Source organism: Brassica rapa, chromosome A06 (genome assembly GCF_000309985.2).
Source record: "Brassica rapa cultivar Chiifu-401-42 chromosome A06, CAAS_Brap_v3.01, whole genome shotgun sequence".
In the NCBI taxonomy this organism is placed as follows: domain Eukaryota; kingdom Viridiplantae; phylum Streptophyta; class Magnoliopsida; order Brassicales; family Brassicaceae; genus Brassica; species Brassica rapa.
Genome location: NC_024800.2, coordinates 21,271,481 through 21,295,803, shown reverse-complemented (window position 1 = coordinate 21,295,803; position 24,323 = coordinate 21,271,481). Strand labels below are relative to the sequence as shown.

The 24,323-nt window shown below is 32.4% G+C and overlaps 4 protein-coding genes and 1 long non-coding RNA gene across 10 annotated transcripts; 4 read left to right on the top strand and 1 right to left on the bottom strand.

The window, feature by feature from the left end:
• The first annotated feature begins 402 nt into the window (after positions 1-402).
• On the top strand, positions 403-1,615 carry LOC103874213 (mitochondrial intermembrane space import and assembly protein 40 homolog). Its single transcript, XM_009152623.3, has 4 exons — positions 403-662; positions 863-900; positions 990-1,115; positions 1,188-1,615. Exons 1-4 carry the CDS (start codon positions 533-535, stop codon positions 1,377-1,379), a joined length of 486 nt encoding a protein of 161 aa, XP_009150871.1. The 5' UTR covers positions 403-532; the 3' UTR covers positions 1,380-1,615.
• A 34-nt stretch (positions 1,616-1,649) lies between these two features.
• Positions 1,650-5,513, top strand: LOC103874212. Its single transcript, XM_009152622.3, has 10 exons — positions 1,650-2,018; positions 2,136-2,370; positions 2,476-2,562; positions 2,667-2,836; positions 3,266-3,405; positions 3,570-3,741; positions 3,848-4,439; positions 4,522-4,634; positions 4,773-5,016; positions 5,114-5,513. The coding sequence occupies exons 1-10, from the start codon at positions 1,816-1,818 to the stop codon at positions 5,339-5,341; spliced, it is 2,184 nt and encodes a 727-aa protein (XP_009150870.2). The 5' UTR covers positions 1,650-1,815; the 3' UTR covers positions 5,342-5,513.
• Positions 5,514-5,755: 242 nt separating this feature from the next.
• LOC103874211 (putative GEM-like protein 8) lies at positions 5,756-9,583 on the top strand. The gene has a single exon (XM_033273654.1). It carries the CDS (start codon positions 8,756-8,758, stop codon positions 9,395-9,397), a length of 642 nt encoding a protein of 213 aa, XP_033129545.1. The 5' UTR covers positions 5,756-8,755; the 3' UTR covers positions 9,398-9,583.
• A 5,509-nt stretch (positions 9,584-15,092) lies between these two features.
• Positions 15,093-19,332, bottom strand: LOC117126178. 6 transcript variants are annotated; one of them, XR_004448631.1, is made up of 5 exons: positions 18,044-19,332; positions 17,509-17,844; positions 16,894-17,133; positions 16,481-16,596; positions 15,093-16,381 (listed from the first exon to the last, which is right to left on the bottom strand). It is a non-coding gene; the product is annotated as an uncharacterized LOC117126178 (long non-coding RNA). The 6 variants fall into 6 exon arrangements; XR_004448634.1 differs by having other exon boundaries at positions 15,093-16,108; XR_004448633.1 differs by having other exon boundaries at positions 15,095-16,596; positions 17,509-17,576; positions 17,665-17,844.
• A 2,458-nt stretch (positions 19,333-21,790) lies between these two features.
• Positions 21,791-23,192, top strand: LOC103874204 (GEM-like protein 7). Its single transcript, XM_018659690.2, has one exon. The coding sequence runs from the start codon at positions 22,346-22,348 to the stop codon at positions 22,985-22,987; it is 642 nt and encodes a 213-aa protein (XP_018515206.1). The 5' UTR covers positions 21,791-22,345; the 3' UTR covers positions 22,988-23,192.
• The last annotated feature ends 1,131 nt before the right edge of the window (positions 23,193-24,323 follow it).

The window sequence follows — 24,323 nt, the reverse complement described above, 5'->3', positions numbered from 1 at the left end:
GTGCTATTTTTGGTCTTTTTCTCAAAATTAATTAACGTAGAGAATTTTGAAACGCAGAGTAAAGTGTATGGACTTTGACAGCTAGAATCGACCATAGTGGGAGTCGTTACTCGTTAATAAGCCAAAAGAGTTGACAAAAAAAAAGAAAAGAAATCAAAATGGAGTGTTTCTGGGTTTTATATTAAAAAGTGTTTTGACCCTACTTCATGCCCGTTTGACAGCCTAAGCAAAGATTTAGAATCATTGTACTTCTGTTTCGCAGTTGTTTCTTGTTGGATGAAATTGAACTTTTCTCTCTTTCTTAGGGGGGGGCCTTTGGAAAATTAACAAGAGAAATTGATTCTTTCTTTCTTCTGCCCGCTCGCTCATACAAAAGAGCAGAGCTTTCGAACGCAAGCCCAATAGATCATAAAGCCCATATAATGATAATCTGGGCCATGAATAGATTCCATTTCATTTTTGCGGGATCTGATTCTCGTCGTCGGCTGGCTAACTTGGGAGGTTTTTGGTCAGACGGAGGAGAAAGGAAGAGATGGGTCAAGCTCAGAGTAACGACAACTCTGCCTCATCAACAACGCCGACGAGTAATACTCCTCCTCCTTCCACGAATTCGCCGCGGGATTCTAATGGCGATGATACTTCGATGGGGTCTCTCCTTGCAGGTTCGGCTTTCTATATCTCCATCGAAAGGAATGGCCTGAAAAGTCAATTTTTTTTTTTCGTTTTAGTCTATGCTTGACTGTTGGGTATGATTTTTGAAATTGCCTTTGTAGTTTCTTTCTGTACCATTTATTTATAAGCTCTTTGTAGTTTTTGTGTTTATTTTGACATCCTTGTCCTCTCCATTAATATAATATTACAGAAGCTGCAGCATTTGGCGAAGGTGACAATGAGAATGAGGTTATTCCTCCAACTCTCTCTCTCTCTTACTCTGTTTATTCGGAAAGCTCTTTTCTGAGTTTATCTGACAAACCACCAATTTCCATCAGTCGCTTGAAGCCAAGGCACAGAAGGCTCTCGATTGTCCTTGCATAGCTGATCTCCGTAATGGATCTTGCGGGTCTCAGTTCACTGAAGCGTTCCGTTGCTTTCTCATCAGCACTGCTGAAGAAAAGGTAAACTTTGCTACTAGATTGTTTAGGCTGATGGAACCAAGCAAGTGCTGACAAAACATTTGTTTGTTGCAGGGATCAGACTGTGTGCATCCTTTCGTGGCATTGCAAAAATGTGTCAAAGCCAATCCAAACGCATTCTCTAAAGAGGTTCTAGAGGACGAGAAAGAAACCGAAGAGCAGCAGCCTGTTGTGCAGCAAGACCATAGAATCATCCCTCCTCTTTGGGCAAAGGACCCTCCTCGCAGTGCCAAATCCAAGCTTTAGAACCTCAACAACAGCACAAGAAGCTTATTCTTTTCTCTCTCTCTCATTCTTCTCTTACGAACAACAAAACTGAAGAAAGTAAAAGAATACATTGTGTGGCCGTCCGTTTGCTTCTTAGTAGTTTACATTCACATGTATCGCGTATTCAGAAGCTTAACCGTTTGGTTTAATCCACAGAGCAAGTTCCGTATCATAATAATATAACCGTCCGGTTTAATTCGGTTTGATTTGAGACTTTAATTAGAAGTTAATAATAATAAATGCTTTCTAATTTTTCGTTAAAACTGCAAAAGCGTGGATAAGGATCTCTCACAGTACTCTCAATAGAGATAGATAGTTGCGTGACTAACGAATCTGCGAAGCTTGCACTCGAAGGAAGAAAGGAGTAATCTGAGAGGCGTTCTAGGTTTACGATCCTTATCCGATTGATTGCGCGATGGAAGAAGACGGCGGCGATGCGAAAGTCGGAATGCTGGAGAGTTTCATGAGAAACCAGCAGAACTCTCTGAAATCTCTATTCCACCGCAAGAAATCCTCCGCCGGTCGTGACGGAGATGGTTCTCCGTCGCCTATCGCTTCCCCGAAACCTATCCCTCAGCTCTCGCTCCTCGCCAATTCCGTCGTCTCCCGCTGTTCAATGTATTTTCCTCGAACACATTCCATCCATATGATCTCTCCTAGGTTTGTTTATACTGGCGATTGCATCTTTTAACTGATTGATTTAGGATTTGTTTTCGTGCTGGCGATTGTTCACAGTATCCTCAAGATTCCAACGCAAGATTTGCAGCACCGATTTGATGTAGAGTTGCCTGAGAGTGTTAAGCAGCTCTTGACGTACGCGAGGAACTTTCTCGAGTTCTGCTCGTTTCAGGCTCTACATCAAGTAATGAAGCAGCCTAATTACTTAAGCGATCAAGAGTTTCGTCAGCTCATGTTTGATATGATGCTTGCTTGGGAGACTCCCAGTGTCACTAGTGAGAATGAGAGCAAAGTGAGAAGAAAGAACTCTATCTTGTTGATTTTTCCTTCTTCTTCTTTAAATATTAGAGATATTTGGAATGATGATGCTTTATTATATCTTATTTTCCAATTTTAGGATGCAGTGTCTCCCTCCACGCAGGACTCTGAGGATGAGGACGGGTGGTCTCTGTTCTATTCAAGTCCCACATCTATGGCAATGCAGGTTATTTCCATCTTTAGACTTCTTTTGTTTATGCGTTAGTCAAAATTGGAAGGAACTAACAGGCTTTTTTCTTTTTCTTCCTGGAAATATGCTATGCTTAATAGGTTGATGAGAAAAAGTCTGTTGGACAGGAGGCGTTTGCAAGAATCGCTCCGGTTTGTCCCGCCATTGCAGATGCAATCACCGTACATAATCTTTTTGATGCACTGACTAGCTCTTCAGGCCACAGGCTTCATTTTCTCGTTTATGACAAGTACATCCGCACACTTGACAAGTATGAACAAACCACCTTCTTTAGTTCCTCAATTTGTTTTTCTGCATTTGTTGACTTGTTGCACCATCTGACAGTGTTATCAAACGTATTTTTCATGTCATTTTTTGTACTTAACTTCGCTTTACTTCTCTAGCATCGCTTTTACTCTATTCTTACATCAAGCACACTCATGATTCCTTAGCTGGCAACATATAATGTCAATACTGTGTTGTTGCTTGTTAACTAATATTGAGTTGAAGTTGAATTATACCGGTGGTTCAATCAGTGATATCAGAACAAGTATGAATCTTTTTGGATATCACGGGTCTGATTTAGAATGAGATCGATCCACAGAGAAACCATGTTTTTTTACATTTGATTGCGGATGTTTATTTCCTCCAAATATCTAGTTTCTCTTTTATTTTTCCTCACCCGTTTTCTATTTTGCAGAATTTTCAAGGCTGCTAAAAGCTCTCTTGGACCTTCAGCTGCCAGTCTTCAGCTTGCCAAGGGGGAAATAGTTCTTGATATAGATGGTGGCAATCCTGTTTTACCAGTTTTCAAACACGTGGGCATCTCAGCATGGCCTGGTAAACTTCTGGAGATATCTCTGCATATATCACATTTTATTTATGCTGACCTTCTGAATTGGCAATAAAATCTACATTAAGAAAAAGGAGAAACCCGAAAATCGTGGTTTAAGTTGGTTTATTTTGTTTCCGTTTTAACAAGTATCAAGCATTTCCTTTTGTAGGAAAACTGACACTTACCAACTGTGCCCTGTATTTTGATTCAATGGGTGGTGGTGATAAGCCCATGCGATATGATCTCACTGAAGACACAAAACAGGTCATCAAACCGGAGTTGACAGGCCCGTTGGGTGCTCGTATCTTCGATAAAGCCATCATGTACAAATCGATTATAGTGTACGTGTGCTGGTGAAATACAATGTTTTTGATGTCTTGTTTAATGACCATTCACAATATCTTGGATATATTATTCCTTTTGCGTTATCTTCTTTTGTATGTACAGGCCAGAGCCGGTATATTTTGAATTTACGGAGTTTAAAGGAAATGCTCGTCGAGACTACTGGTTGGGTATATGTCTGGAGATCCTTCGTGTGCAATGGTTCATTCGAAAATACAACTTTAAAGGGATTCAAAGATCAGAAATACTTGCAAGGGCAATCCTTGGCATATTCCGTTACCGTGCAATAAAGGAAGCTTTCCAAGTCTTCGCTTCTCAATACAAAACATTGCTTATATTCAACCTAGCAGAAAGCCTTCCTGGTGGAGACATGGTCTTAGAAGCTCTATACAGACGAGTTTCTCGCATAACCACCGATGTTCTGTCTGATGTCAGTTCTGTTCAGTATATGAAATGGCCTTCAAACTTATCTCCAGTCTCACTCATATTGCTTGAGCATTTTGGATTGAATCTAGAAACTAGTACGAATATGGGTGAAGAAATGACAATCGTAGGGGATTTTTGTGTTGGGGAGACGAGTCCATTGGAGATAGCTCTGAAACAGTCCATCCTAGACACCGACAGAGCTGAAGCTGCTCAGGCGACTGTGGAACAAGTGAAAGTAGAAGGAATTGACACTAATGTTGCAGTAATGAAGGTATCACGAGATACTTTCCATTCATCTTTAACTTTTGTTTTTGTCTCCGTTGTTACTATATTAACCAATAATCTCATTGTAGGAACTATTACTCCCTTTCATCAAACTAGCCTTGCGCATAAAACTCTTAGCATCTTGGCAAGAGCCTTATAAATCGACAGTGTTCGTGATCTTGGTGAGCTATTTGATAATCAGGTATGATTTCATCTTTATAAGACATGATGACAAAGGATGATAGAGTTCCAACACATGATAACTCATGAAAGTGATGATGCTATGTTTTAATCTGCTGTGTAAGTGTAATGACATCAACGATCTTCTTATGTTGTGCAGTGGGTGGATCGGTTTCATACTACCATTGGTATTAGTCCTGGTGGCTATGGTAATGCTATGGCGTAAGCAATTCAACAAAGGGAAAGAGCCAAAAGCCGTTCGAGTCAAAGCTCCACCGAGTAAGAACGCAGTGGAGCAGCTACTCCTACTACAAGACGCAGTCAGCCAATTTGAGTCGCTAATTCAAACCGTTAACGTTGGTCTCCTCAAAATAAGAGCCATTACGCTCGCAATTCTTCCTCAGGTAGAACGTTATCGAAACATGATGATGCTTAAGATAAAATGGTCTCTGCGGGTAACATAATAACTCTCTTGTCTCTTTTTCTGTCGTATGTTTTCAGGCGACGGATACATCGGCTATATCGCTTGTGATTGTGGCAGTGATCTTGGCGGTTGTTCCGGTAAAGTACTTGATAACGATGGCGTTTGTAGAGTGGTTCACGAGGGAAGTTGGGTGGAGGAAAGCGAGTAGTGACCGGTTAGAGAGGCGGGTTAGAGAATGGTGGTTTAGGGTGCCAGCAGCTCCGGTTCAGCTCATTAGAGCCGATGAAAGCAAGAAGAAGAAATGATACTTGTCTCTCTCACGCGCATTGGCTCTGTTTCATCATGCAGATGTTTTCTCTCTTTCTTTTTTCCAGTAATTGTTCAGGTTTATTCGGAAATATGAAACACGTAAAACTCGTTTCTTCAATGGAACCATTTGAGTTACTGCATTATGAGTATATATAATATGGTACAACAGTCAACAGTAACTATTAGATGAAATCTATAAGTACTATTAGTTCACTCGCAATTCAGTTGTAGCGATCTAGGGAAATGATGTAATATATTTTGATTTTGAACAATTTATTGATAACCAGATATTCATTTTATACTTGTTTCTCAAATTCTCATGTTAAAAAAAAAAAAAAAGAATTGCACTATCAAGTACATATTCTGATAAGTGTCTAGTTACGAACTTATGATACGACAAAGAGAATACAGTATATAGGTAAAAAAGTTTTTGTCAACGTATATAGTATAGACCTGTGAATATACAATTTTGGATTTTGTCAACGTAGTATTTTTGTAATTAAGAAAATCTGCGTGACAATGCACGAGCGAGAGTGCATGGAAAGGCCAAGCCACGTACATGCCGGAAAAGCCTGGAATCGTCCTCCGGCGACCAGATATTTCTTTCAGGGTAAGGCAAATTGTCTCTCGTCTCACGTCACATTTCTTTCTTTTGATTTTCTAATTTATAAACTTTTGTTAATAATGTCAAATTACGTCACACACACGTCGAAAAATATTAACAATTACATATTTGAATGTGACCCGTCATGTTCTGTTATGGATCTTCTTTTTCTCTTCACTTTTATTTATTTGTATCTTTTCTTTGACCAATCAACCATTTCCCCAATCCCCACCCAAGTATATAATTACCAGTCGACATACATATTCGATTGGTCGTATATTATTTAGTCAAAATATCTTATCCGACCAATGGCATCTCCAAACCCTACTCCACTTTTGACTCTAAACTCAATTATAGAATAAAATCTTCTCCAACCCCATTCTATATTCAACTCCAAAATGGAGTAATGGCTAGGATTACTCCACTTATAGAGTAATCTTATCCATTACTCCATTTTGGAGTTGAACTTTTTATATTTATAAAATTATCATTTTAATCTTTAATATTTTTATTTCATACTTAAAATAATATAATAACATGAAAAAATATAATACTCTGCAAAAGATTACTTTATAGTTTATATAAAATATGCATAAACTCATAAAAGTCAAAACTAAAAATAAATAATATAAAATAAATATAATATAAATAAGTAATTTAATAATTAATTCGGTAAATTGTTTTTGAAACTACCAAAATCGGTGAAGCATTATTCAAACGGAATAGATGAATTTTTTAATCTTGTGGGTCAAAATTTTGATTGATAACATTTGTACTTGTTGAACTTGATATATGTACAAACAATAAGACCCAATACATAATTCAAATTACAAAACAAAACTTTGTTTTTTCTTTATGTTCTTTTAATGCATATAAATATTTTTGAATTAGAAAAATTCCATATGATAAAATCTGTACGAATTGAAATTGGAAGATAATCTCTAGTTGTATTTTAATGATAAATATTGAATTTAAATAAAATATATTATTATGGAAATTTTGTAAACATAAAGTAGTTGAGTTAATTGTTAAATGTTTATAAGTTGAAGGTACTACTAACAATTATTAACTAAATGTAAAAATAAATATTTTGTTTGGAGTAAAAAATGGAGTAATACATTGGAGTAAAACTAACTGCATTTTGGAGTTACACCATTTTGAAGTAAAATTTGGAGAAATACATTGGAGATGCTCTAAGGACAATGACTATAAAGCTCGAAACTGAATGGTTTGTAATATTACTAACATATAGTTGAAACTGAAAATATCCATTCTACAAGATCAATGGGTGATGCTTAAGGTAATGCATAAATATTGACTGTTTTAACCATTCAGATATAGAAGAATATCACTGTCAGTCATTTGATTCCAAATATTGTGTACAACGACTCAATAATGAGAAAAATAATATTAATAATATCAGAGATAAGACATCGAAGATTATTCAGGGTTTGGTAGAATCGACACTACGTACCCACTTCAAAAAAAAAAGTTTGCATCTTAGATGTCGTTGTGACATACTATATTCCTTCTTTAATTATATAAAAAAAGACATATATTCCTTCTTTGAATTTAAATGTCTTATTAACAACTACGGAATCATTCATGTCTTAACAACTAACTAATCATTCACCTTTTATACTTTCCGAAATTCATGTATTTATAATCATAGATAGCTAAATACAATGTCCACTAAATTTCATCATGCAAATTTATAATAATAAATTATATTATATTTTCATTAAAACTAATATGGTATATACACCATGTGAATATCACATGGGTGACGAATTGATGAAACAACATGTATATTATATGGTGGGATCCAATTCAAATGGATCTCCTTTGTGTGTGTTTTATTTAACTCTCTTCATTCTTCTTTATTGCTTTATATATGAAATAAATAAATTATAACCGATCTTTCTTATCATAGCATGAAATTAAAGTAATAAAGACATCTGAAAGTAGCATTGCCAACGCAGAAAGCTCCAAAGCCACGACGTCCCCTTCTGCATGGCTCTATTCGATCGCTCTCACCTATTTTAAAAGTTTTACGTAATATCTGATTTTATTTTATCTTGTTTCGTGTTTCAGTTAAATAGGAAACATATCTCATCTCCTATACATATATATAGATTTATGTGAAAAATTAAAAACAGATTAGAAAAGGAGAAAAGAAAAGTAAAAAAAGAAGAAGCTTATTTTGCCAACTTGTAGGTTAAAAAAAGCTTATAAAAGAATAAAAGTTTTTCAAAAAAAAGAAAGAATAAAAGACTAACGTCATTCCGAGTTATCATCTTTCTTTTCTTTTTAAACTTTTTCTTAAAAAAAAAAACATTTTAGGCATCTTTAATATCAAACCTTTTAAGTTTAAATTGTTATTCGGATCATCAATTTGAATGAAATGCTAAGTTGTTTTGTTATTTGTAAATCAGAAACAAAAACCTAAAACACTTCACCAGTTCTTGAGATTACTTCACCAGTTTGTGTCTTTACATGGATTTGGTAGTTGCAAAACCTTTATTTATTCATTTTTTCTCAAAAACAATAAAGAAAATCAGAGCATATGCTTGATCTTCTTATTGCCTCCCAAAAAAAGTGACTTTATGTATGCCTTGATGACCCATACATGACTCATGCTTTACCACAAAGGTCTCAAGACTCAACAATTCAAAGCTTTGTTCAACTGCCTCTTGTCTATTCTTTAAATAGCCATCCCACTACACGGTTTCATCATCATCATCACTCATAATCTCTATCTCTCTCTCTCTCTTACTATCTCAAGATCACTACTCAATCCTCTAAGATGACATTGAGCACAGTCCACCAACAAGTTCTTGCATTACCAGCAGTCAAGACTGCTCCTGCAGGTTACTTGCCTTACCCAGCTTCCATCAACAAGCTCCAAATCCCAACTCCTTCCAAGAAGTCTGAACAAAGCAAGAAAAAATCGATTCTCCGAACCAATAGCTTCACCAATGGAACTAAAGATCAAAGCAAGTTAGGACCAAAGCTAACTGAAACAGTCAAGAGAAAGCTATCCCTAGGAGCTAAGATACTTCAAATGGGAGGCTTAGAGAAGATCTACAAGCGGCTCTTTAGAGTCTACAATGAAGAGAAACTCTTCAAGGCCTACCAATGTTACCTATCAACAACAGCAGGTCCCATTGCAGGCTTACTCTTCATCTCGTCAAAGAAGATTGCTTTCTGCAGTGAGAGATCTATCAAAGTGGCTTCACCTCAGGGAGATCTGACTAGGGTTCACTACAAAGTGTCAATCCCTTTGTGCAAGATCAAGGGAGTGGACCAGAGTCTGAACACAAAAAAACCATCTCAGAAATACATTGAAGTAGTCACGGTCGATGGCTTTGACTTCTGGTTCATGGGCTTCATGAGCTACCAGAAAGCATTCAACTGTCTCGAGCAAGCACTTTCTCTCGAGCAATAATAAGCCGAAGGTTGAAGAGAAAATATTTCATTTCTAATTTTTTCAATCCAAGAATGTTAATTTGGAAAGAGCCTAGAAATTCAGACAATATTGTACAAACATTTTTTTTTATTAGAGCTTTAATGTTATTGTTATCCGTTGTTGACAAGAGCATGAAACTGAATATATTTACTGATATCATCTGTTTTCCTTAATTCACAATCCCATCATTCACCACAAGATGAGTTGAATTTAAATGTGAAATTAATACTTCCTCCGTTATTAAAAGATCAATATTATAGTTTTTTCACACTTATTAAAAAAACATTTAAAATTGTATTTTCCAATACATTGTTTTTCTTAATTAACTATTCCCAATAACTTTTAACCAATGAGATTTTATTAAACACAATTGTATTTTTTGAAAAGTACAATTTTTGACATGAAAATGTAAAAAATGTATCTTTTTGAAACAATTTTTTTTTTCTTCTAAAAAATGGATCTATAAGGAACAGAAGGAATACCAATTAATAGCCGTTCCATTTCTAATAACCAATGACGTTTTTAGAATGTGAATAAGGCCGAATCTAAAAAAAAGTGTTATAATTAAATATATAAATAGGATTTTAAAATTTATAGTTCTGGGTATTTTTCAAAGTTATTAATCATTAACTTTGAAAACTAATTTTTAACGTTGATAATTATGTTATTACAACTATAAGAAATATTACAGACGATTCTACAACCGACAATTTTACATGTCGTATGAGGATTCACGTCTGACTGCATCACCTGAGTGGGATCCATGCTTGACGGTACTCCTTGCACCATTATGCAGATCTCTTGTACGCTTTTTCTCCTTTAATTCACATAATTCTGTCTTCTCCGGGAATTGAAACCCAGACCTATTAGTGTAGAAGTATTAATGAACTTGGTCAAACCACTGGACCAAAGGGACTTCCACAAAAAAAAACTAATTTTTTAAAAATATACTGTTAATACTTTTTTGAAACAAGGTTCTGAAATACTTTCAGAAAACACTGTTAATAACTGAATCAATGTCGACATCAGTTCCTGAGGCCTATATAAGATTGCAAAAGTTAACCAATAAGATTGTTACATCAGAAACTCAAAACTGATCTCGAAAAGATCCAGCAATTTTTTTAAGATTCAACAAAGTTAGTATTTGTTTGTTAACTAATTAGTCTGAATGTTTACGGAAACCAAAAAAGGTAATAGATCTTTATTAGGTTAGTATGAAATTACAGAAATAAAGGCATCAGAAATTCACAATGCCAACACATAAAGCTTCCAAAGCCACACAACGTCCCCTTCTGCATGATATAATTTGCTCCACAGATTCATAAAGCGTTACGTAATTTTGATTTGATATTTTCTTGTTTCATGCATGTTCCGATTCATCAGGAAACATATCGTATCTTCTATTACTTCCACAAGAATTGACACTTTCCTCTCTCACATGCATTGTCTCTGTTTCTAGACATGCTTTGATTAATGGTGTACATGAAAGAAGTGTACACATGGATACTATCTTTTTGTTGTCCATTATGTGAAAACATGCAAATGTGTGTACTAGATTTATAATTATTTAGGTGGATCATATGTATCTTACATCATCTAACTATCTAGATATGCTTTTGATTATCATCATGCTGATATTTTCTCTCTCTTTTTTTCCAGTAATTGGCCAGGTTTATTCAAAAAATGAGACGCATGAACTCGTTTTTGCAGTGGAACCATTTGAGTTATTTCATTTTGAGTATATAATATGGTAAAACATAAACTAGTAGATGAAAGCTAAGTACAATGAGTTCACTCTGTTAATGAGAAGAGTCAATTGTAATGATCTAGAGCAATGAAAATCAAGTATTATCTTCTCTATTAAAAGAGAAGTACCATTTTTATCTACTATTTAGAAGTTTACTCGGACCATTTCATTAATAACATAATATGACATAATAATTAATAGGAATATTAATAATACATTAATTTTAACTATAGATTTGAATTTTATTTTCAGTTATAACAAAATCTGTTGAGAAAAATCTAACAAAATCCTACTAAATTTTTAAATAATTTTTATTAAATATTGCTTTAATTAATTTCGTAGTTAAGTAATATAATGCTTTCATTTAAATAAATTATCATCTACCACTAAAACGGGTTCAAATTTGTTAATCATGTCAGATTTGTTTTATACAAATGAAGTTATTAACATATGTTAAAAATTTATTTCTACAGCTATATATTTTCAAAAATCATATGTTGAAGAATATTTTTTATTTGATTATTTCAAATTATGAAAACTCGAAAACGTAATAAAAAAGGTAAAATGTATAAAACAAATCCCTATATTAATAAAGTAATAAGAAACTTAAACAATAAAATTAAAAAGTTATAAAATAGTAAACACTAAGATATAAATTGTATATTTAAATTTATATAATAATATCAAAATTAAATATTTATAAAATAACAATATACCCGCATTATGTGCGGGATAAACTCTAGTTATTTACTAGGGACGGAGTCCTCAGCGCAAGCACGGGATTATTGACTTTTATATTATTTTTTTACCCAGAAAGATCCACAAGTACCGTGTGGTCGTTTTGTTGCATCATCTTTCGAAGTGAATGAAGTTCTTTACTCCAACTGCAACATTAACCACAAACATGATATGCCAAACACTTTTACATTTTTGATTGACTCCTATCAATTTTGAATTCTTTTTTTTTAATACCAAAATTTCTTAAATCATTCCTGGACTATATAATTTGTTTATAGTTTGTCAAAGTATAGCAATTGGACATTAACTGTTTTATTTTTTTAATGTTGTTTGTTGTCAAGAGTTTTATTTAGTGTTAAATACTAAGTTGAATAATACTTTCATGGAGATCAGTTTGTTCATCCTTATGAAACTTTGTATGATGTTAGAGCATCTCCAACCCAACTGCAAAATAGAGTAAAAATGTAATTATGAACAAAAAAAAGAACATTACTCCATTTATAGAATAATAATTTCTTGTTTGCTCATGATACCATTTTCTATTCTAATTTGCAGTAAATTACGCAGTTGAGTTGGAGATGCTCTTAATGATATTGTAAAAAAAACTACATTTAGAGTTGTCAATTTATATAACTTTTGTTGAACATATCAATTTTATGTGTATATGCATTTTTTGATTCTACGTTTTATTTTAATTAATTTAAATTTAGAATATTCATTGTTTGGCACTTTGGCTAATTCTCACTGAATATTTTTATTATTTTCGTACTTCATTTATTAGCATATATGAATATTCTCCTTTTTTACTATGACATGGAATTTACGTAACTATAAAATAGGTTTTCATTATATAAAACTAAAATATATGAGGACGGTAGTTTGTGTTTATTTTCCTTCTTTTCTATTTGTAAGCTTAATAGTATGACTTGCATATATGGTTTGACTCATCTTATTTGAAAATGATCAAATTTTGATTAAACAATAATGCATGCGAAATAAAATTATTTGAAATTATTATCCTAAGTTTATGTCGATATTTTGAAATCGATTGTTCATAACATTCTTATGACTGAGACCATTTCCTTAATATGTATGATGTTCCACTATTAAACTTAATACTAGAGTTTCTGGCCGCTCTACACGCGGAAAATGCTTTTAGATATTATTTACAGTCAATTAATAGACCAAAAATAGTTTTTTATAATATTTATTGATTTTGTGTATTTTTAAAACAATTTAATGAATTTAGAATTAATAAATCAGAAAACCATAAAACAAATGTATATAGATTGAGTTTTTTAAGATATATATTGTGGCTTTTTGAATGTGACATTAGTCTTCTATATAATATATGTTTTTATTAGCTTCATCTTAGGTAAAATAAGAATAATATTTTATTCCAAATGCTGAGGTGAATAATAATTTATGTATTGTTTTAAAAAATCAATTAGAAAAAATCAAACATGCTAATGAAATTTATTTTCCATTCACCTTTACATATGTTTGGATTAGTGATTGTTATCAAGATAATTTATTTTTAATCTTATATGCTTTGAAATTGTCAAAAATGTATTGATTGGCCATTTCATATGAAGAAATGTACAAAAGTTACATGTGAGATATTTCAAGATTAAAACATTTTTGTAATTTTTCTTTCGGATTATATTTTTTGTTTGTACCTCTAGAAAAACAAACCTATAACGAATTATGTTTTTGTATATAGTTTTTTTTTGGTAAGTTTTTTCTGTGATGTGTATTTTCTCAATAATATTACGATGGACCTTTAAAATAAATAAATAAATAAAATCTATTTTGAAATTTAAATAAGTAAACACAAATTGTATTTATAAATTTATCTAATATGAATGTGTTTGTAAGTGGCTAGACATAATGTACATTTGATTGTAAGTTTGGCCATAAGTTGTATGAGTGCATTTTGGGTATATTATTTAATAGAATTATTGTGGTTTTTTATTATTTGAATGATATGTGAATATGATGTTAGAATTTATTCTTTATCATTTGTAAAAAATATTATAATATGCATGATATATCAAAGATCCTTAATATATGATTTTAATTATATATATGTATACATATATATATATATATATTTATTTATATATTGACGTTTTTTTATTTTAGATATTTAAAAAATAAATTAATAATTTGTTTTGAAAATTTGATAGATTTATTGTTTACTACTTGGTTCAAATTTGTTTTGGTAGCAAAATAAACAGACTCAACTTGATTCAAACTTAGGGGTGTTCAATCCGGATATCGGTTCGGTTTCGGTTCAGTTTTTTTCGGTTTTTGGTATTTCGGTTAGTAAAATATAACTACCATTCTAAATCCATATTTACTTCGGTTCGGTTCGGTTTATATACCGTCGGTTTTCGGTTTATTCGGTTTTATACCAAAAAACATAACTATTTTGTTTGAGATCATATTCTATGAATTTGAGAGTCATATTGTCAACACCGTCATTTATTAAAAATATATTACATGTTCAAATAAATGAACAAAAAAGTAAAAATGCTTCTACCATCAAATAAAATAATCAAATCTATAACTAAAATCAAAACTTTAAATTTTGAAAATAAAAATATGAAACAAAACAAAAACATGAAAGAAAAGTTTTTTCATTCTTCCATATTTAGTGTTCATTAAAGTCATGTTTTTTCAATTGAAAATTTTCCATTAATTATTATCCATCAAATTTATAATCTTCATATTAATTTAGTGAAGACTAAAATAAAGCAAAAAGATCAAAAAAAGACTTAGAAAATAAGATGTCTGAATTGTGATGTATTGTTATTTAGTTATAGTTCAAGTGTTTTACAAATTAAGGTTTTTTATTACTATAAAATTATGGTAATAGTTATTAACACAAATTTAACTTATGTAACAAATAGATTTTCATGTATCGTTATAAAATAGATACATATTTACATGTTTCTACTTTTAATCGGTTTTGTTCGGTTTATTCGGTTTAATCGGTTATATACCAAACCATATCCAAATCCTACGGTTTTTATAAAGTTATATCCATTCGGTTTATATGGTATATACCAAAACCAAACCATATTGTCTATTTCGGTTCGGTTCGGTTCGGTACGGTTCGGTTTTACCATATTGAACAGCCCTATTCAAACTTATTACATATATATTTGAAGTAATAAATTTGTGTGTTTATTTACTCTTTATTTTACCATTTTATAATCCTTAATGTTTTATTTTCTTCTTACTTCTTTGCAAACTCATATTAGATATCAAATTTTATTCATTTTACTTATTAATTTATTACTTAGTAATTTTCTGAATATTTTATGTTTTATTTAGTTGCATCATCAAAGATTAATACAACTCCTTATACTGCTTTATCACTAATTTGTCTTTTTGATAATTTAACTACAAAAGTATATTATATTTAATAGGTTAGAAATGTGTAAATTTAGAATTGGACACAAATTTGAAACAATGATATTATCTTGGCCAAATAAATAAATTTTTATTTACCAACTTTCATCTAACCTTTTGTTTGAACTGATCACATGTCAAAATAGAATTATGAGATCACAAATATATAAAGTAAGAATCTAAATCATGTAGGGAATAAAACATTTTGTGGAAGTATTAAAACAAAGAGAATAATAAAGAAAAACACTATCTTTCAATCATTCCCATAACAATTTTATGAAAACATAAAGAAGACAGATAGATCAGCCATTTGTACTTATGCTATAAACTTCAACCTTAGTCACCATTCTCATCATGAATTTGATTATACACAATCTAACGTAATTTAAAATGATCAACTACAAACCTATTTACTACGATCCTCACCCTCAATTTCATCATCAACCTCCGACACTGACTTGTTAGATTCCATCTTCCTTTACACATCCCTACTAAAAATCACAACAACTCAAATAACAACCAATCATTAGAACCTGAAAGAAGGAAGAATAAATTATAATTTTGTGATTGTTGGCACTGGTGAAGCAAATTAAGAAATACATTTCTTATCTTATCAAGTAATCTAATAGCAGTACATAAGGAATACTCCCACGATTAAAAAAACACGTGTTATGTCCAATACTTCAAAATGTTGCTTTTGCCGTTCATTTCTTGCAGTGCTTTATCCTTTTAAAGCCCCCTAACATCCTTAATCCTTGTAAGCTTTTCTTCTTTCTCTTATTTTTCTACATATATATCAATGTAGAAGCTGATATTTATGAAACTAATCATTTTGCAGCATAACCTGAGTTTTGGTTTTGCAACTAAGAAGCATGCAAAAGAACTTACTAACAGAGCTTAAAACAACATAGTTCTTATCCACAATCGCTTGTTTCAAGTACCACCTAATTTGTGTAAAAAGGGTTTCGTCTATTATTCGGTATTAGAGAGTTATACCATTTGCAAGATACATATCAATCTTGCTATTCATATCGTTGATCAGGGAGCTTGTAACAATACTAACCATAGAAAAACAAACAACTTATCAGAATTCAGAAACTATACCTTCAGTTTTAGTGTTAGGATTCAGCTACTTAGGCAAATTACAAACTACGAACCTTATCAGCTAATAGAGAAAGTTCCTTCATGATCAAGTAAATCATTCTCTCCCAAACCAGTGTCTTTAGATTGGGAAAGCTTTGTAACAGAAAAAAAAAACTTCTTTTGCTTCAACCTGCACAGTGCACATGAAGCAATATGAGAAACCATGTAAAAAAATTAATTCACTAATAAATACAAATGTCGCTAAACATTGTTTTGTTCGATAAGCATGTATTAGAGTTTCATATGAATAAAACTGGAATCCATGTAACCATAAAACATCATTGGTGAATGACTCCCCTTTCTTAATCAAATAGAGAAGTTTTATGATGAACTACCAAATTTCATTTGGAAATATCTAGTAAGATGCCATATAAAGAAAGGGAGAATAAAAAAACAACAAAGAAGACGTAATACATGTAGTGTTTACCTGCGAGCACCTTCTAGTGTCTACTATGGTTTGCTGCAGTTTCCACCCTCAGCGATAGAGGCTGGCTTCAAGTCGCCATGTTCATCTTCCCTCTTTTTGCCTTTGAAGATATGATGTTGGTGGAATCTGTAGTATATCGACAGTAGCATAAGGCTCCTGATCCCACTGGAGACTATTATGTAAGACCATTGGAAAATACGGAGTTAGGTACTTTTTTCATTCAATGAGCTGTGATTTAACCTATACATAGAAAGAAAAACAAATGTGAGGCACATAATCATCAAAACACCAGTTTTAAGAACATTTACAGAGCCTAGAAGACAACAAAACGTTAAAACAGTCATGGGCTTCTTCTTTTCTTCGGTGTAGAAAATAAATTTTCAAAGCCACAATTAGCTGCAGAGAAAATAAATAAGACAAAGTAACATATATACACCATTGAAAACAGTAACAATCAAATTTTATAAATCATATATATTCTTATTTGAACTATATCACGTAAGCATATTATACCCAGTTATAAAAAAGGTAATAATAATATTAGTGCTACAGGTGTATGTGCAACAAAAAAATAAGAAGCTTTAATAGTGAGAGTGAAATGATTAAAGCACATACACTCAGGACAATGTAAGCCCATTTGCTTCCTTATCCTCTCTGCAAGCTTCTTCCCCATCTCCATAACCCTGAGAAAAAATCAGTGCTTTAAATGCTACGTGAAACACATTTTGTTAGTTAAGGAGAATAAAACAGACGTGGGTTTAGGGAAGCCACCATTGTTAACACTGGCAACACAAATATTGGAGAGAAGGATATGTAAAAGGAATGTGTACAGAGTATATTCGAAAAGCTTCTCATTGATCCACCTTCTTGCTAGCATTCGAAGGTCAAAACCTCTTTTAACTCCTCTTGATCTTCAAATGTTTAGAGAATTTCAGTGTATGCCATGAATTTCTTGTACAGAACATGAAGACAAACCATGTATCAGTTAAGGCCAATACTTTATTCCGAACAATGGATTAGTTTTCATACTTCTTAATTCTAAGAAATCAAAACGGAAAGCACTTTGCACACACACAACACAAACAATAGATTGGTCGGAACCAAGATTCAAAAGATAGACAATCACTAACCTAAATCTAATTCGTCTTACCTAGTATCGATATCAGATCCACTCCCAGAATCCTAATTCGTATCACGTCTCCTGAGTGGCCATGGATATGATACACTAAACCTCCTCGGCGTCGGCGAACTCTCAACCGTTCGTTGTCCGACTTCCCCACTGGTCTGACCTCCATGAGTCATGAACTCGTAATCAGCATCGTATGTGGGGAACTCATATGACAAACAGGGCACGAGTTATGAAGCTGCAACAATTGAAGCAAGCAAACTTGATGGCAAACGCGGTGGATTTCGCCGTTTTATAGCTATAGAGTAGAGGAAGAGCGAGAGACTCTGAATTATTTATTTTCCATGGCCATAGGCTTTACCTTTATTAGTGGAGGTTTTTTTATTTTGGTTTGAGTTAAAATTTTGAAGAAAGATCTTTATAGGAGAAGATACATAGGGAGGAGGTGAAAGGAAACCGTAAAAAAGGAATAAATGATATAATTGATTGATAAAGAAAGGGTTGTTGGTAACGGAGATTTGCAGGAATACGAAACAGAGAAGACAAAGGTGTGAGTCGTTTTGAGAAGTGGGCTTGACTCTGGGCCATTAGGACACGGAAGTTTCGGTATTTTTTTCCCGAACGCTCTTATGACATGGATGAGGTGGATGATTGTTGCAATATTACTGGCTGATTTTTTCAGCTGACGTGGATAGGCTCAATGGAGCTCTTATTCAACTTTTAGTATTGTATTGATAATAACTTTAGTATTTTATAACATAAAAATGAAATAGAAGTGTATAAATGTTTTATATAATAGTGTCCATATTTTAAACATATAAGATAAATTATTTCCTATATTTTGGTTTTCTTAGTATTTTTGGATATATGTTTTGTTTTGATATAATTTTGATGATAGTAGAATATGTTTGTTTTATTTTTTAGGGAATTTTTAACGTTAAAACCTTTCAACTAAGTTAGTTTTTGGTAAAAACCCCCAAACTAGTATTTAACAAAAAAACTCCAAACTAACTTTATGTAATGAATTAAATCCTAACATGTCATAATTACTATTACTACCGGTAAATCTGTAGTTTAGAGGTTTCTACATTAAGCAAACATAGTTGAGGGGTTTTACCATTAAAAATAAAAAAATTCAAAAAAATTGAAAATTATATAATATTATCTAAAAATTAGTAACTTAAAATTTCAAAATTAGCGTTTTTAATTTTTTTTTTGTAAATATATGAGTTTGATGTGTTTTTAATATCAACATTATATATGTATAAATTAAAAATGTTAAAACCCTCAAAATATAATAAAATTTATCTAAAGATTTATTATTACATTTTTATTAGATAAGATATAATTTTTTTTATATTTTCTTTTCTTTTACATTTTTAATGTTTTAGTAATTTTATTACATGTATATCTTTAGATAATTTTTATTATATTTTCTGGGCTTTTATATTTTTAATTTATACATATATAATGTTGATGTTAAAACACACATCAAAATCATATATTTACAAAAAAATGTCAATTTTGAAAATTTAAGTTACTAATTTTTAGTTAATATTATAAAAATTTGAATTTTTTTAATATTTTAGATTTTTAATGGTAAACCTTTTCAATTACGTTTACTTAATACAAAAATTTCTAAACTAAAGATTTACTAGTAGTAATGGTAATTATGACCTCCTAGAATTTTATTCAGGGTTTGGTAGAATCGACACTACCCACTCCAAATAAAAATTTATGTTCGCATCTTAGATGTCGTTGTGACATATATTCCTTATTTGAATTTAAATGTCTTAATTACAACTACCGAATCATTCATGTCCTAACAACTAACTAATTCAGGATTCACCTTTTCGAAGTTCATGTACCTATTTATTATCATCTAGGGGTGGGCAAAAAATCCGAACCGAACCGATCGAACCGAACCGACTGAACCGAAACCGATTTGAACCAAACCAAAGTCCATTTCAAATCATTCGGTTGAAGAGTTTTCCAACCCGAATGGTTCAGTTCAGTTCGGTTTAAACTGAACCGAACCGATAAACCGAAGTGTTTTTATAGTTATTTAAATTAAAAATATTAGTGATATCAAGATATTAAAATCCTAAGACTTAGCCCAAGTAATTTCCTTTTGCACGAAAGAAATCCTAATATAATTTGATTTCCATGACACTTCGTCTAACTTTTGTAATATTTGTCATTAAGCCCACATAATTTCCATGTTAATTGTTATAAAGTTATAAACTATATTTGTAACTTTTAAAAAGATTTTTATTTGGTTTAATATTGAATTTAATTTACATACTTAATTTTTTATTATGACCAACGCGATTATTTCATGACAATCATACATTTATGTATTAAAACATGATTTCTTGTACAATAAATAAATTAAGAGAAATCTGATTAAACCGAATCGAACCGAAATACAAACTGAATCGAATACAAACCGAACCGAATATAAACCGAACCGAACATAACTGAACCGAAATCAATCCAAACCAAACTAACTGTAGTTTACTTCAGCTGGAAAAATTCTAGAACCGAACTAACCAAACCGAACCGAACTCGAACCGAACCGATAAAATAACCGAAGTGACCACCCCTATCATCTATACCTTAATACAGTGTCCACTAAATTTTATCACGCATACTTATAATAATAGATGATTAAATTATATATTCATTAACTATTTATGGTACATACACCATGTGAATATCACATGGGTGATGAATTGATGAAACATGTATTTTATATAGTGGATCCAATTCAAATGGATCTCCTTTTGTGTTGCTATTTAACTATATTTCATGCTTCTTTGTTGCCTTTTTATATACTAAATACTCAATAAATCAATTATAACCGATCTTTCTTATTATAGCATGAAATTAAAGTAATAAAGGCATCAGAAAGTAGCAATGCCAACGCAGAAAGCTCCGAAGCCACGACGTCCCTCTTCTGCATGGCTCCATTTGCTCTTGCCTATTTAAAAAGTGTTACGTCATACCTGATTTTATTTATCTTGTTTCATATTCCAATTAACTAGGAAACATATCTTATTATACATAATTACATATATAGGTATGTGAAAAAATAAAATCAGACTAGAAAAGGAGAAAAGAAAAGTAAAAAAGCTTGCTATTTTGCCAACTTGTAGGTAAAAAAGCTTATTGGACTAACGTCAATCCGAGTTATCATCGATCTTTCTTTTCTTTTAAAATTATTTTAAACAAATTTTTGTGGGCATCTCTAATATAAAAGTTTGAATTGTGATTTAATATTTAAGGATCATCCATTTGAATGAAATCATAAATAGAAAAGGGGTAGGATACGTTTTAAGATGATCCATAAACCATAAAATTGCACTCCTAAGTTATCTTTATTTGGAATCAGAAACAGAAACCTATAACACTCCACCAGTTCTTGAGATTTAATTTACCAGTTGAATCCTTACATGGGTTTGTTATTGGGTAATTCTCCTAAATAGACCATTTTCAAGTTTTGATCACAAAAATAGACCACTAGGAAGAAAATGACCAAAATGTTTCATTTAATAAGTAAAATAACTCTAATATCCTAGGTATATTAAAATAATAATAATAAATAATAAATAAATAATAAATAATTTTTTTATAGTTTTAGATTATATGTTTTCAAATTTGAACTTTTTTATAAATTTTTTCTTTTTTATAATTTTTTTCGATTTTTTTTTATTTTTTTTCAAATTTTCTTTTTGTAATTCGAAAATACTTTTTGAAACTATTTAATTTTTATTTTCAAATTTTTAATATTTATTTTTTATTTTATAAAATTATAAATCACAATCTCAAATCTCCACCCGTCAACTCTAAACCCTAAGGTTTGGATTAGTTAATCTTAAGGGTATAAGTGTATATTTACCTCTTTAATGAAACATTTTGATCTTTAGAATTTATATTTGTGATATAAATTTTTTTAGTGCTATCCTAGGGTATTTTCCGTTTGTTATTTCAAAGCTTTTTTTTTTATTTATGTCTCCTTTAACACAATGATTATTATTTTTCTCAAAAATAATAAAGAAAATTAGAGCATATGCTTGATCTTCTTTTTGCCTTTAACTCCAAGAAAGTGACTTTATGTGTGTCTTGATGACCCATACATGACTCATCCTTTACAACAAAGGTCTAGAGTCTCAACAATTCATAGCTTTGTTTTAACTGCCCCTTGTCTCTTTGTCTTTCCCTTTAAATAACCATCCCACCACACAGTTTCATCATCACCATCACCCTCAATCTCTCTCTCTCTCAAGATCAAGATTCAAGATCATTACGCAGTCTTCCAAGATCATGAAAATGAGCAGAGTCCACCAACAAGTTCTTGCATTCCCAGCAGTCAAGACTTCTCCGGCAGGTTACTTGCCTGATCCAGCTTCCATCAACAAGCTCCAAATCCCACCTCCTTCCAAGAAATCTGAACAAAGCAAGAAAAAATCGATTCTCCGAACCAATAGCTTCACGAGCGGAGCTAGAGATCAGAACAAGTTAGCGCCAAAGCTGACCGAAACAGTCAAGAGAAAGCTATCCTTAGGAGCTAAGATCATTCAAATGGGAGGCTTAGAGAAGATTTACAAGAGGCTCTTTAGAGTCTACGATGAAGAGAAACTCTTCAAAGCCTACCAATGTTACCTGTCAACAACCGCAGGTCCCATCGCAGGCTTACTTTTCATCTCATCAAAGAAGATTGCTTTCTGCAGTGAGAGATCTATCAAAGTGGCTTCACCTCAGGGAGATCTCACTAGGGTTCACTACAAAGTGTCGATCCCCTTGTGCAAAATCAAGGGAGTGAACCAGAGTATGAACACAAAGAAACCATCTCACAAGTACATTGAAGTAGTCACGGTCGATGACTTTGACTTCTGGTTCATGGGCTTCATGAACTATCAGAAAGCATTCAACTGTCTCGAGCAAGCACTTTCTCTCGAGCAATAACAAGCCGAAGGTTGAAGAGGAAATATTTCATTTCTAATTTAACCTATTTTTCAATCCAAGAATGTTAGGAGCAAGCCTAGAAAATTCAGACAATATTGTACAAACTCTTTTTTTTTTTAAATTAAAACTTTAATGTTATTGTTATCCATTGTTGACAAGAGCATGAAACTGCATATATTTACAGACATCATTGATATCTTCTCAATTTGCATTGTTTTAACCATTCATTTTTGCACATGTTGATCATTTAGGATAGCATTTAGATATGTTTAGGTTGCATTGCATTACATATGTCCTTATCAGGTGATGGAGATTTCACATGGTGACTTTGGAGTATCTAGAGATGATTTAGAGGCAAAATTGGTGATTCTCGGAGAAGAGACGCAGAGGCTAAGTGTCCCAGCGGCCTTGTGACGTCCCAGCGGCCTTTTGGCCCCTCAAGAAGCCGCTGCAAGCGTTGAGAAATGGAGTCTAAGTATGGGAGCGGCCTAACGCAGCGGTTAACCGAAGCCGCTGTGAAAATACCTCATCCCCTGCCGCGTTCGTACTTGTCGCAGCGGTGTGATGACGAAGCAAGGAAGCCGCTGCGAGCGTCCCAGCGGCTAGGCGGAGCGGTTTCACGAGGCCGCTGCGAGTCAAAAAAAGTCAACATATTTCGTATTTGACCAGATAATTACCAATTTGTGTTTTGGTTAACCCAGGTTTGTTGGGTTAAACCATGTTCGACTTTAAGCTACTATAAAGGTCCTTCAGACCTAATTGTAGGATCTTATCTTGTTTTCTATCTAATCACAAAAGAACTTTTAGGTGAAAGATCCTATCTTGATCATTTTTCTCTTGTGATTGCTTGATTATCTTGATCACTAATCATGATTAGCACCAAATCATCTTTGATTCTTGGGCTCATCATGAAGAGTAGTGAGTAGTCATCTTTGGATTCATGGGCTAGGGTGATAAAGGGTGATTAGAGAAGATCTAGGGTGTTTAGTGTTAGATCTACTTATTTCCTTGCTTGATGAGGGTTCTCAATGCTATTTTAGTCATGATCACACTAAAATAGATCCCTAGGCATTTCCTGCCCATAAGGTGTATGTTGAAATGCCTGAACCAACTCTTCAATGCTTTTAGCTTGTTTTACCTAAGAGATTAGTTGTTAAAGGAGTTAAGATTGCTATTAGACTTGATCTCCATGTTTGATTTAGTAACATTCAACCTAAGAGATTAGATGCTTGAGTTGCTTTACCAAAAGAACATTCATCTAGAGATAGAGTTTGTTTAGCTTAGTGTCTAGGCATAAGGAAAGTGTTTGATTGATAGCTTGCCACCTCTAGATTTA

What these genes read in the sequence shown, in the direction of transcription:
- LOC103874212 (XM_009152622.3), top strand. Translation starts at nt 1,816, where the DNA reads ATGGAAGAAGACGGCGGCGATGCGAAAGTCGGAATGCTGGAGAGTTTC. An exon ending in ATGTACAAATCGATTATAGT is followed by an intron (nt 3,742 to 3,847) that starts GTACGTGTGCTG and finishes TTGTATGTACAG; the next exon opens with GCCAGAGCCGGTATATTTTG. An exon ending in GTGAGCTATTTGATAATCAG is followed by an intron (nt 4,635 to 4,772) that starts GTATGATTTCAT and finishes TATGTTGTGCAG; the next exon opens with TGGGTGGATCGGTTTCATAC.
- LOC103874204 (XM_018659690.2), top strand. Translation starts at nt 22,346, where the DNA reads ATGAAAATGAGCAGAGTCCACCAACAAGTTCTTGCATTCCCAGCAGTC.
- LOC103874211 (XM_033273654.1), top strand. Translation starts at nt 8,756, where the DNA reads ATGACATTGAGCACAGTCCACCAACAAGTTCTTGCATTACCAGCAGTC.
- LOC103874213 (XM_009152623.3), top strand. Translation starts at nt 533, where the DNA reads ATGGGTCAAGCTCAGAGTAACGACAACTCTGCCTCATCAACAACGCCG. An exon ending in GATGGGGTCTCTCCTTGCAG is followed by an intron (nt 663 to 862) that starts GTTCGGCTTTCT and finishes ATAATATTACAG; the next exon opens with AAGCTGCAGCATTTGGCGAA. An exon ending in TCAGCACTGCTGAAGAAAAG is followed by an intron (nt 1,116 to 1,187) that starts GTAAACTTTGCT and finishes TGTTTGTTGCAG; the next exon opens with GGATCAGACTGTGTGCATCC.